The 13008-nt window shown below is 47.6% G+C and overlaps 1 protein-coding gene across 1 annotated transcript in view; it reads left to right on the plus strand.

Annotated features, from left to right (window-relative positions):
• TMEM233 (transmembrane protein 233) overlaps positions 1 to 13008 on the plus strand; it is a 28626-nt gene that overhangs the window by 7118 nt on the left and 8500 nt on the right. The window contains exon 2 of the mRNA XM_087703747.1: positions 4911 to 5045. Within this exon, the coding sequence (XP_087559873.1) occupies positions 4911 to 5045 (135 nt within the window). The remainder of the gene's footprint in view (positions 1 to 4910; positions 5046 to 13008) is intronic.

Consider the following 13008-nt stretch of genomic DNA (forward strand, 5'->3'; position numbering starts at 1 on the left):
AAGCCAACAGGGAGAGCCAGGTTTGCTTAACAACGGCGTGGGGAACTGAACCCGGCGGCGATTCGCTTACCGGCGGTGGCAAGAAAGGGGTTAAAACCGGGCACAGCTCCCTGAAGAAATATCTCGCTTTGCAATAGTCGTTCTGGGCTCAGTTGCGGCCGTTAAGTGGAGGATTGCCTGTTATAATGGCAGCGGGGTGTTTTTCAAAGGGTTTCAGAAGTCTTTTCCCAGGTCAAAACCAAACGGATCCCTCCCTGCCCCGAAGGTGCATTTTTTTCAGGGGGGCAACTGGACTTTCTTGTATTTTTTTTTCTTTTTGAAGACGTTTTGCTTCCCATCCAAGAAGCTTCTTCAGCTCTGGACAGGATGGTGGGGAAATGGAAGGATTGATACTCCTTGCAGGGAGCTGGTCATTTGCATCCTTTGAGAGAGTCATTGAGGCCACTTGGAGGATTTATATTCCTTGCAGACAGCTGGTCATTTGCATCCTTTTAGAGGGTCATTGAGGCCACTTGGAGGTTTTATATTCCTTGCAGGCAGCTGGTCATTTGCATCCTTTTAGAGGGTCATTGAGGCCACTTGGAGGTTTTATATTCCTTGCAGGCAGCTGGTCATTTGCGTCCTTTTTAGAGGGTCATTGAGGCCACTTGGAGGATTTATATTCCTTGCAGGCAGCTGGTCATTTGCATCCTTTTAGAGGATCATTGAGGCCACTTGGAGGTTTTATATTCCTTGCAGGCAGCTGGTCATTTGCCTCCTTTTAGGGGGTCATTGAGGCCACTTGGAGGATTTATATTCCTTGCAGACAGCTGGTCATTTGCATCCTTTTAGAGAGTCATTGAGGCCACTTGGAGGATTTATATTCCTTGCAGGCAGCTGGTCATTTGCATCCTTTGAGAGGGTCATTGAGGCCTCTTGGAGGATTTATATTCCTTGCAGACAGCTGGTCATTTGCATCCTTTTAGAGGATCATCGAGGCCACTTGGAAAATTTATATTCCTTGCAGGCAGCTGGTCATTTGCATCCTTTTGAGAGGGTCATTGAGGCCACTTGGAGGATTTATATTCCTTGCAGGCAGCTGGTCATTTGCATCCTTTTAGAGGGTCATTGAGGCCACTTGGAGGTTTTATACTCCTTGCAGACAGCTGGTCATTTGCATCCTTTTAGAGAGTCATTGAGGCCACTTGGAGGATTTATATTCCTTGCAGGCAGCTGGTCATTTGCATCCTTTGAGAGGGTCATTGAGGCCTCTTGGAGGATTTATATTCCTTGCAGACAGCTGGTCATTTGCATCCTTTTAGAGGATCATCGAGGCCACTTGGAGGATTTATATTCCTTGCAGGCAGCTGGTCATTTGCATCCTTTTAGAGGGTCATTGAGGCCACTTGGAGGATTTATATTCCTTGCAGGCAGCTGGTCATTTGCGTCCTTTTAGAGGGTCATTGAGGCCACTTGGAGTTTTTATACTCCTTGCAGGCACTGGTCATTTGCGTCCTTTTAGAGGGTCATTGAGGTCACTTGGAGGTTTTATACTCCTTGCAGACCGTGGCACGTCGAAACCGCGGTGGTCAAAATAGCGGTGATTAAACCGCGTCGCTAAAGCCGCAACGTCATCACCGTGCGTCATCACCGCCGCGACAACAGCGCGGCGACAGAAGGGCGCTTTAAAGCCGATTTAAAGCGCCGTTCTTTGCCTCTCTACGCCCAGCAGTCTATCCAACATTTGTGGTGTAGTTTCCTAAGTGTTACTAGTGGAAGAGGGCGGCCTGCCTCCGCCCGCGTCGCCGCCCGCTTGCGAGCCCCTAGGTTTAGGGTTAGGTTTAGGGTAGGCGCGTATTTGCCCTCCGCGGTTATGTCATGGCGGTAGGGTCGTATTTTTCTTAGTGCTTCGCACGACGCGGATTTGCCTCCGCACTTATGTCGGCGCAGATAAGGCCTTCGCAGTTTTGTGGTGGAACCCTTGCAGACCGCTGGTCATTTGCATCCTTTTAGAGGGTCATTGAGGTCACTTGGAGAGGTTTACCTACAGGAACCATTAGCACCACTTAGATTACCCTGAGGATACAGATAAAACCTTCAAGTGGCCTCAACGACCCTCTAAAGGTAAAGATAAAGCTTCCCCTCACACTGTGCTAGTCGTTCCCGACTCTAGGGGGCGGTGCTCATCTCCGTTTCAAAGCCGGCGCTGTCCAAAGACATCTCCATGGTCATGTGGCCGGCATGACTGAACGCCGAAGGTGCACGGAACGCTGTTGGTGGTCCCTATTTTTTCTCCTGTCATTTTTTACGGGCTTTCGAAAAGAAAGAAGGAAGGAAAGAAGGGCGGGAGGAAAGGAAATAAAGAAAAAAAGAAAGAAGGAAGGAAGGAAGGAAGGAAGGAAGGAAGGAAGGAAGGAAGGAGAGAGGCAGGGAAGCAGGGAGGGACCAGAAAGCTATATATTTCTTTAAACATTCATTCGATGTTGACAGGTAAAGGTTCCCCTCGCACATCTATGCTGGTCGTTCCTGACTCTAGGGGGCGCTGCTCATCTCCGTTTCAAAGCCAAAGAGCCAGCGCTGTCCGAAGATGTCTCCGTGGTCATGTGGCCGGCATGACTCAACACCGAAGGCGCACGGAACGCTGTTCCCTTCCCACCAAAGGTGGCCCCTATTTTTCTACTTGCATTTTTAACCTGCTTTCGAACTGCTAGGTTGGCAGAAGCTGGGACAAGTCGCGGGAGCTCACTCCGTTACACGGCGCTCGGGATTCGAGCCGCCGAACTACCGATCCCCTTTCTGATCGACAAGCTCGGCGTCTTAGCCACCGAGCCACCACATCCCTCCATAACCCTCAGTGGCTCCTGTAAGACACAGGCAAACTTCTCCAAGTGGCCTCAACGACCCCGTAAAAGGAGGCAAAACGACCAGCGGTTTTGCCAGGTGTATCAATCCTTCCATTTCCCCACCGTTCACTCAGAGCTGAAGAATCTTCTTGGACGAGAAGAGAAATGTCTTCAAAAGGAAAAACAAGAAAATCGCAGTGGACGCTTGGGAGAACTTTGGCCTGGATGACTGAGAAGGCCTACAGACTTTTCGCTCCCTCGCTGTGATTTCTCCTCAGGCTCATCTTACTCGTGACATCAGAGAGATCCAAGATTTCAAGGCCCGGCCCTTGGGACTCAAGTTGTTGCCTGCGTACACTCCGGTGTCCCCTTCCCGTAATGTGATCTGTTTGTGTTGAGCCACAGCTTCACGTTTGAGAGAGCGAGAGCAGCGAGGAAGGCTTGTCCTCAAAGGCCTGGGTGTAACTAGCTGCCTTTGTGCTTTCGGGTGGCTCAGCGGCTAAGGCGCCGAGCTTGTCGATCCGAAAGGTGGCCGGCAGTTCGGCGATTCGAATCCCCAACGGAGGGAGCTCCCGCGACTCGTCCCAGCTTCTGCCAACCTAGCAGTTCGAAAGCACGTTAAAAAATGCAAGTAGAAAAATAGGGACCACCTTTGGTGGGAAGGGAACAGCGTTCCGTGCGCCTTCGGTGTTGAGTCATGCCGGCCACATGACCACGGAGATGTCTTCGGACAGCGCTGGCTCTTCGGCTTTGGAACGGAGAGGAGCACCGCCCCCTAGAGTCGAGAACGACTAGCACATATGTGCGAGGGGAACCCTTTAACTTAATTGTCTCATAGACAGCTGATTTCATGCAATTTTATTCCCCCTCCCCCACGAATGGAGGCAAGTGCAGGCAGACTCAGTCTATGACCAAAACCGACCCCAAAAGTTCTGTTGCTAAGCGAGACAATGGCGAAATATGGGGAGGAGGAGGACTATGGAGTATTTGGTGCTCTCTGAGCTTGGCTGTTTTCTTGCAGACATTTCATTACCCAGCTAGATAATATTATCAGTGCACTTCCCTTCCTTCCTTCCTTCCTTCCTTCCTTCCTTCCTTCCTTCCTTCCTTCCTTTCCTTCTTTCCTTCCTTCCTTTCCTTCCTTCCTTCCTTTCCTTCTTTCCTTCCTTCCCCTTCCTTCCTTCCCTTCCTTCCTTTCCTTCTTTCCTTCCTTCCTTCCCTTCCTTCTTCCTTTCCTTCTTTCCTTCCTTCCCCTTCCTTCCCCTTCCTTCCTTCCTTCCTTCCTTCCTCCCTTCCTTCCTTTCCTTCCTTCCCCTTCCTTCTTTCCTTCCTTTCCTTCCTTCCTCCTTCCTTCCTTCCTTCCTTCCTTCCTTCCTTCCTTCCTTCCTTCCCAAGCAATAGACTTATATAACTTCCCAAGCCCTTAGACTTATATACCACTTCATAGTGCTTTTACAGCCCTCTCTAAGCAGTTTACAGAGTCAGCCTTTTGCCCCCAACAATCTGGGTCCTCATTTGACCCACCTTGGAAGAATGGAAGGCTGAGTCAGGAGAAAGAAAGAAAGAGAGAGAGAGAGAAAGAGGAAGGAAGGCAGGCAGGCAGGAAGGCCAATAGCAATAGTCCTTAGATTTATATACCACTTCATAGTGCTTTTACAGCCCTCTCTAAGCAGTTTACAGAGTCAGCCTTTTGCCCCCAACAATCTGGGTCCTCATTTGACCCACCTCGGAAGGACTGAGTCAACCTGGAGCCTGGTGAGATTCGAACTGCCGAATTGCGAGCAGCCGGGAGTCAGCAGAAACAGCCTGCAGTACTGCACTCTGACCACTGCGCCACCGCGGCTCATTTTATGCCCTTCCTTGCCACGGTTGTTAAGTGAGTAACTGCAGTTGTTAAACAGCTAACTTTCGGACGCTGAAGGGGGCCAGTTCCAAGGAACCCCAGCCAAGCCGTTCACGAAACAGCTCTCCCGTACAGATGTGCCTTATGGGTCTTGACGTCCTAGGGAACGAAACAGGTGCAGAGTTCATGTTGGAATTTTTAACCCTTGGTGTGGCTACCTTCTTCTTGTCTCTTTCTTCCCGCAGGCGCTAAACAGCTACACCCAAGGAGACATCGAAGGGTCGAGAAGGCTGGGCCACACGGCCTTGCTGGTCGCCATCGCATCCATTCTCATCGGGGCCCTGATGATTGCAATCCTTTGTATTGTCCATTATACTACGGTAAGCCTACCTTGGTGGCATGTAGCTTGTATTTAATTGCCCTCAGCCTGGGGTCCTTCCAAGGGAGTAGGACTACAATGCCCATGTTGGCAGAGTTGGCAGCAGATTTGGACAGGGAGGAAGTTGGGGAGGAACCTGGGCCAGTCCTGGAGTCTGGGGAAGGCTCGGACGAGGGCTCTGTGTCGGAGGCAGAGAAGGCACCAGGGCCGTATGCCAGTTATCAGCTGCCTTCAGACATCAGTGAGGCAGAAGAACAGCTGGAGCCTGTTCCGAGTGTGTACAGAGCAGCCAGACGAAGGGAACAGCTAAAGAACAGGGGTTAACTTGGGACTAAGGCCAGAGGCGGACGATGAATGGCCACTCCCAGAGGAAATAAAAGAGGAGCAACAGGGGAGTGGAGTTTGCAGGAGACAATTAATTCGCTTCATTGGTTCGTGACTCTCCGAGACTCCTTGCCAAGTTCTGCAGATATCGGCCTGGCACCTCTCCAAGCCAGATAAGGTCTGTGACTGTAAATCCTCCCTGGAAAGACTTTGCTGGAGGTGAATGAGCAGAATTCACAGTCAATTAATAAAAGGGGGTTTTCTCCTCTGGCCTCTCCCAGAGGGAATAAAAGAGGGGAGAAAGGGGAGTGGAGTTTGCAGGAGACCATTAGTTCGCTTCATTGGTTCGTGACTCTCCGAGACACCTTGCCAAGTTCTGCAGAGATCGGCCTGGCAGCTCTCCAAGCCAGATAAGGTCTGTGACTGTAAATCCTCCCTGGAAAGACTTTGCTGGAGGTGAATGAGCAGAATTCACAGCAAATTAATAAAAAGGTTTTTTTCTCAGGGCAAAGAGTTTGCTTCATGCTCTCGGGAAGCTTCGCTCAGAAGACCATAGAGGTCTTCTATTCCAACCCCTCACTCAGCCAGCCAACCTTGTTACCAATCCGGACAAATGGCTAATGCAGGACTAGAACTCACTGTCTCCTGGTTTCTAAGCCAGCCCCCTAACCCCTAGACCAAAGTGCCTCTCCTATAGTTAGGAGATCGGGCACGATGGAAGTTGTAATTTAACAACAAGGAGCAGCTTTCAAGATTTCTCCTTTGGCTCTTCTTCCTTTCCATTTATCTCTTCTGTCAAAAGAGGATCGGATGCCATTATTGTCTGCTAACATCTCTGGCAAAGAGGGCACGGTTAGGATCAGGAGAGAAATGAAATTAACATTAGTTTTCCATTAAGCTGGACGGCCCCACCGACCATTAATGCAAAATTTCAGCAGCCGAGGGAATTGAAAGATCAGCAAAACAAGTTGAAGAGTTTTTTGAGTGCACTTCGATCAAATTATCGCCGTTTTAAAGCAGAAAGCCTTCGTCCACCTACAGCATCGTAACAAAAAGAATTGAAGAGGAATGCAATCTTTTAGGAAGTAAAAGAAACAAGGCTGTAAGGGGATTTTTAAAAACAACAACAACAAAAAAACGGAAAATTCCTTGGCTATATCCGCCCACAATGTTTCACCTGATCTTGATTCTTTCCTTCTGTTGCATCAGCAAGAAGGGTGAAATTCAGCCAGTTCTGACAAGTTCTGGAAAACTGGTAGGGGAAATTTTGAGTAGTTTGGAGAACCGACAAATACCAAATCCGGCTGGCCCCCGAGTGGGGAGGGAATGGGGATTTTGCAGTATCCTTCCCCTGGAGTGGGGAGGGAATGGGGATTTTGCAGTATCCTTCCCCTGGAGTGGGAAGGAATGGGGATTTTGCAGTATCCTTCCCCTGGAGTGGGGAGGGAATGGGGATTTTGCAGTATCCTTTCCCTGGAGTGGGGAGGGAATGGGGATTTTGCAGTATCCTTCCTATAAGTGGGGAGGGAATGGGGATTTTGCAGTATCCTTCCCCTGGAGTGTGGAAGGAATGGGGATTTTGCAGTATCCTTTCCCTGGAGTGGGGAGGGAATGGGGATTTTGCAGTATCCTTCCCCTGGAGTGGAGAGGGAATGGGGATTTTGCAGTATCCTTCCCCTGGAGTGGAGAGGGAATGGGGATTTTGCAGTATCCTTCCCCTGGAGTGGGGAGGGAATGGGGATTTTGCAGTATCCTTCCCCTGGAGTGGGAAGGGAATGGGGATTTTGCAGTATCCTTCCCCTGGAGTGGAGAGGGAATGGAGATTTTGCAGTATCCTTCCCCTGGAGTGGGAAGGGAATGGGGATTTTGCAGTATCCTTCCCCTGAAGTGGGAAGGGAATGGGGATTTTGCAGTATCCTTCCTCTGGAGTGGGAAGGGAATGGGGATTTTGCAGTATCCTTCCCTGGAGTGGGGAGGGAATGGGGATTTTGCAGTATCCTTCCCCTGCAGTGGGGAGGGAATGTGGATTTTGCAGTATCCTTCCCCTGGAGTGGGAAGGGAATGGGGATTTTGCAGTGTCCTTCCCCTAGAGTGGGAAGGGAATGGGGATTTTGCAGTATCCTTCCCCTGGAGTGGGGAGGGAATGGGGATTTTGCAGTATCCTTCCCCTGGAGTGGGAAGGGAATGGGGATTTTGCAGTGTCCTTCCCCTAGAGTGGGAAGGGAATGGGGATTTTGCAGTATCCTTCCCCTGGAGTGGGGAGGGAATGGGGATTTTGCAGTATCCTTCCCCCGGAGTGGGAAGGGAATGGGGATTTTGCAGTATCCTTCCCCTGGAGTGGGAAGGGAATGGGGATTTTGCAGTATCCTTCCCCTGAAGTGGGAAGGGAATGGGGATTTTGCAGTATCCTTCCCCTGGAGTGGAGAGGGAATGGGGATTTTGCAGTATCCTTCCCCTGGAGTGGGAAGGGAATGGGGATTTTGCAGTATCCTTCCCCTGAAGTGGGAAGGGAATGGGGATTTTGCAGTATCCTTCCCCTGGAGTGGGAAGGGAATGGGGATTTTGCAGTATCCTTCCTATAAGTGGGGAGAGAATGGGGATTTTGCAGTATCCTTCCTATAAATGGGAAGGGAATGGGGATTTTACAACACACAGGTAGCAAAAAAAATTGAATTTCAGCACTGATCAGAAGAGGTATAAAATCCAGATCACGTGAAGTATTAATACCACTTTATAAAGCCTTAGTAAGGCCACACTTGGAATACTGGATCCAGTTTTGGTCATCGTATTATAAGATGTGGAGACTCTGGAGAGACTGCAGAGAAGAGCAGCAAAGATGATTAGGAGTGGAGTAAAACATATGAAGAACGGTTGCAGGAACTGGGGATGTCTAGTTTAATGAAAAGAAGGACTAGGGGAGACATGATAGCAGTCTTCCAATATCTCAGGGGTTGCCACAAAGAAGAGGGAGTCCAGCTATTCTCCAAAGCACCTGAAGGTAGAACAAGAAGCAATGGGTGGAAACTAATCAAGGAGAGAAGCAACCTAGAACTAAGGAGAAATTTCTTTAGACAGTTAGAACAATTAATCAGTGGAACAACCTGCCACCAGAAGTTGTGGCACTGGATATTTTCAAAAATAGACTGGATTGTCATTTGTCCGGAATGGTGGAAGAGTCTCCTGCCTTGAGCGGAGGGTTGGACTACAAGACCTCTAGGATCACTTCCAGCCCTGGGATTCTATGTTCCCCTACTTGGCCATTCCATCCAAAAGAAGACCTAACTTTAAACCTTCCACATCTGGCAACGGCATTTTCCCTCTTTCTAAATCTCGTTTTGGTTATGTTGGTATCAGCTGGATTTTCAGTCCCCACTCCAATCAAAGTTGGAGTTCGCCTCTCTTTTCGGTATTATTTTATTCTCTGCATTTCTCCATTGCATTGTACCATTGTTAGCCATCTTTCTTTCTTTCTTTCTTTCTTTCTTTCTTTCTTTCTTTCTTTCTTTCTTTCTTTCCTTCCTTCCTACCATCCTTCCTTTCTTTCCTTCTTTCTTCCTTTCCTTCCTTCCTTTCTTCTTTCTTTCTTTCTTTCCTACCATCCTTCCTTTCTTTTCTTCTTTCTTTCTTTCTTTCTTTCTTTCTTTCTTCCTTCCTTCCTTCCTTCCTTCCTTCCTTCCTTCCTTCCTTCCTTCCTTCTTTCTTTCTTTCCTCTCCAGAGTTCGGAGCACGTCTGTCTTTTGCACTTTTAAGGTTTTTGCTAGCTTTGCAATCCACCTGGTGAATTTCTGAGGCAAATTAGAAGAGCGAAAATGAATAATAAATGAGAACGTTAGAGGGATGTAATCACATTTCTTGGCTGGATTAGGCTGTTGTATTTTTATTTTGGAATTTTTTTTTACTGCTGATGGCATTTTATTCAATGTTCCTCTCACTCTGGCTTTAAGTCTACTTTTTTGGTATAATTGTCCTTCCTTCTTTCCTTCCTTCCTCCTCTTCCCTCCTTTTCTTTTCTTCTTTTCCCTTCCCTTTGCCTTTCCTTCCTCTTCTCCACTTTCCCTTCCTTCCTTTCTTCCTCTTCCTTCTCTTTCTTCTTTTCCCTTCCCTTTGCCTTTCCTTCCTCCTCTCCTCTCCACTTCCCCTTCCTTCCTTCCTCCTCTTCACTCCCTTCCCTTTCTTCTTTTCCCTTCCCTTTGCCTTTCCTTCCTCCTCTTCTCTCCTCTCTTCCCCTTCCTTCCTTCCTCCTCTTCACTCCCTTCCCTTTCTTCTTTTCCCTTCCCTTTGCCTTTCCTTCCTCCTCTTCTCTCCTCTCTTCCCCTTCCTCTCTTTCTCCTTCCTTCCTACCTCTATCTCGCTCTCTTTCCTTTCCTTCCTTCCTTCTCTTCCCTCCCTTCCCTTTCTTCTTTTCCCCTCCCTTTGCCTTTCCTTCCTCCTCTCCTCTCCTCCCCTTCTTCCTTCCTTCTTTCCAATCTCCCTTTCTCCTTCCTTCCTACCTCTATCTCTCTCTTTCCTTTCCTTCCTTCTCTTCCCTCCCTTCCTGCTTTTCCCTTCCCTTTGCCTTTCCTTCCTCCTCTTCTCTCCTCCCTTCCCCTTCCTTCCTTCTTTCCAATCTCCCTTTCTCCTTCCTTCCTACCTCTATCTTTTTCCTTTCCTTCCTTCCTTCCTTCCTTCCTTCCTTCCTTCCTTCCTTCCTTCCTTCCTTCCTTCCTTCTCCTCTTCCCTCCCTTCCCTTTCTTCTTTTCCCTTCCCTTTGCCTTTCCTTCCTCCTCTTCTCTCCTCTCTTCCCCTTCCTTCCTTCCTTCCTTCCTCCTCTTCCCTCCCTTCCCTTTCTTCTTTTCCCTTCCCCTTGCCTTTCCTTCCTCCTCTTCTCTCCTCTCTTCCCCTTCCTTCCTTCTTTCCAATCTCCCTTTCTCCTTCCTTCCTACCTCGCTCTCTCTCTCTTTCCTTTCCTTCTTTCCTTCCTTCCTTCCTTCCTACAACCCCCAATTGAGCCTAAAATGTATGTCGTCTAGTGCGACAACCATTACATGACTTTTGCCCCATTTTACAACCTTCCTTGCCGGAGTTGCTAAGTGAATCACTGCAGTTAAGAAATCAGCCTCACCCTCGTTAAGGGAATCCGGCTTCCCCATCAACTTCTCTTGTCGCCCAAAAGGGGGGGGGGGAATCACTGCCGCCGTCATAAATTCCAGCCAGTTGCCAAGCGTCTGAATGGCTATCACGTCGCCATGGGGTCGTAAGTGTGAAACGGTCGTAAGTGTGAAACGGTGCTGTTTTCCGCGCCGCTTTAATTCCGAACGGTCCCTAAATGGACCGTTGTAAGTTAGGGACGGCCTCTTCTCTGCTTCGCATCCCTTAAGGGCAGATGGAGAATTTGGTTCAGCTCTGGGGATGAATTATCAGCCAATTCGGATGACTTCCCCCCCCACCCTCCATCTGGCCGACGTCTGCAGCTTTCGCTCACAGACAACAGCTGCCAAAGGATTGGGTTACTGGATTCCCCAAGCAGGTTCACAGAAGCCCCCCTCCGGGCATGTGGGGGCAGAGGGACCCATCCTAAGATGTCTCCAAACACATAGAGAGGGGCACAAATGGCCAGCAGCTTTCCCCCCCCCCCAAATCACAATGGGAGTTTTGATTTTTCGATTCCCATAAATATTGGGTGGAGAGCTTTGCAGTCTGCAGGACCCACCAAAAGCAGCATTGCAATCTTCATCCCTTCCATTCATAGAATAGTGGCTGGATGAAGAACGGTTGCAGGAATTGATATATGTCTAGTTTAATGAAAAGAAGGACCAGGGGAGACAGGATAGCAGTCTTCCAGTATCTCAGGGGTTGCCCCAAAGAAGAGGGAGTCAAGCTATTCTCTAAGGCACCTGAGGGTAGAACAAGAAGCAATGGGTGGAAATTAATCAAGGAGAGAAGCAACTTAGAACTCAGGATAAATTTCCTGACAGTTAGAACAATTCATCAGTGGAACAGAAGTTGTCTCCAGAAGTTGTGAATGCCCCAACACTGGAAGTCTTTAAGAAGATGTTGGATAGCCATTTGTCTGAAATGGTATAGGGTTTCCTGCCTAGGCAGGGGGTTGGACTAGAAGACCTCCAAGGCCCCTTCCAACTCTGATATTCTATTCTATTCCTATGCTATTCTGTTCTGTTCTATTCCTATTCTCTTCTCTTCTATGTTTTATTCTATTTTCTATTCTGTTCCTAATTTCATTCTTTCCTAATTTCATTCTATTCCATTCCATTCTAATTCCTATTCTATTCTATTCTATTCTATTCTATTCAAACTCCATTCCATTCCATTCCAGCTCTGTATTCTCCATTCTACTCTATTTTATCCTAAATTCTTTATTCTAAATATTCCATTCCATTCTATTCTCCTTCCTTCTATTCTATTCTCCTTCCTTCTATACTATTCTGCTCTTTTTCTATTCTATCCTCTTCTATTTCTATTCTATTCTGCTATTCTATTGTATTCTATTCTATTCTATTCTATTCTATTTCATTCCATTCTCCTTCCTTTTTTCCTTATTCTGTTCTGTTCCATTCTATTCTCTTCTTTCCTGTTCTGTTCTATTATTCTATTCTATTCTATTCTATTCTATTCTATTCTGCTATTCTATTGTATTCTATTCTATTCTATTCTATTCTATTTCATTCCATTCTCCTTCCTTTTTTCCTTATTCTGTTCTGTTCCATTCTATTCTCTTCTTTCCTGTTCTGTTCTATTATTCTATTCTATTCTATTCTATTCTATTCTATTCTATTCTATTCTATTCTAATAATAACACAATGATACCCATAGAAAGTGGAGGAGCTTGACATGCAATGCTGTATTCATGAATTGACCCCTTAGGAATGGCTGGAGGGGATGGACAGCTGCAGCCTAATGGGATAGTGACTTGAGGAGGGGTTTTTGAGTTTGGCAACGCTCCAAGCCTTCTCCACGCCTCCAATGAACCTTAGTACAGATGGAGGAAAGCTCTTGCGTTCTTAATGCACATTTAATTAGGTTTTCTTTTTTTTAAAAATGTGTTTATATTCCATTCTTCTTTGGGGACAGCTGTCTTGAGCGCCCTCTGTTGGTGCAAAGGAGAAATGTCGCGCCCACAAGCCGAATTAGCCCCCCCCTCAAAAAAAAACCCACATTGTTTTTTAAAAAAAGGAGATTGGAGCCTTGTTGACACCGGAAAAAACCTAAAATTGAAACCCTGAAACTCTGTTTCCGAACCAGCTTCATCGAGGCTTGGCGGGGCTGGGAGTTGAAGCCCACCCATGCCTGGTTAGGAAATTCTGCAAGCTGCTGGATACACAAAATTGGTTCCACCACAATACCGCGAAGCCCTTATCCACAGAGACATAAGTGCGAAAGGCTAATCCATGCCGTTCGAAACGCTAAGGAAAAACGCGACTCTACCACGATAACATAATTGCGGAGGGCAAATCCGTGCCTTCCGAAGCACTCAGTACCCTAAACCTAACCCTAAACCTAACCCTAAACCTAACCCTAACCCTAACCCTAAACCTAACCCAACCCTAAACCTAACCCTAAACCTAACCCTAAACCTAACCCTAAACCTAACCCTAAACCTAACCCTAAACCTAACCCTAAACCTAACCCCTAAACCTAATCCT

Source organism: Thamnophis sirtalis, unplaced genomic scaffold (genome assembly GCF_051295495.1).
Source record: "Thamnophis sirtalis isolate CommonGarterSnake01/CBP01778 unplaced genomic scaffold, rThaSir2_p1.2 scaffold_2, whole genome shotgun sequence".
Lineage (NCBI taxonomy): Eukaryota > Metazoa > Chordata > Lepidosauria > Squamata > Natricidae > Thamnophis > Thamnophis sirtalis.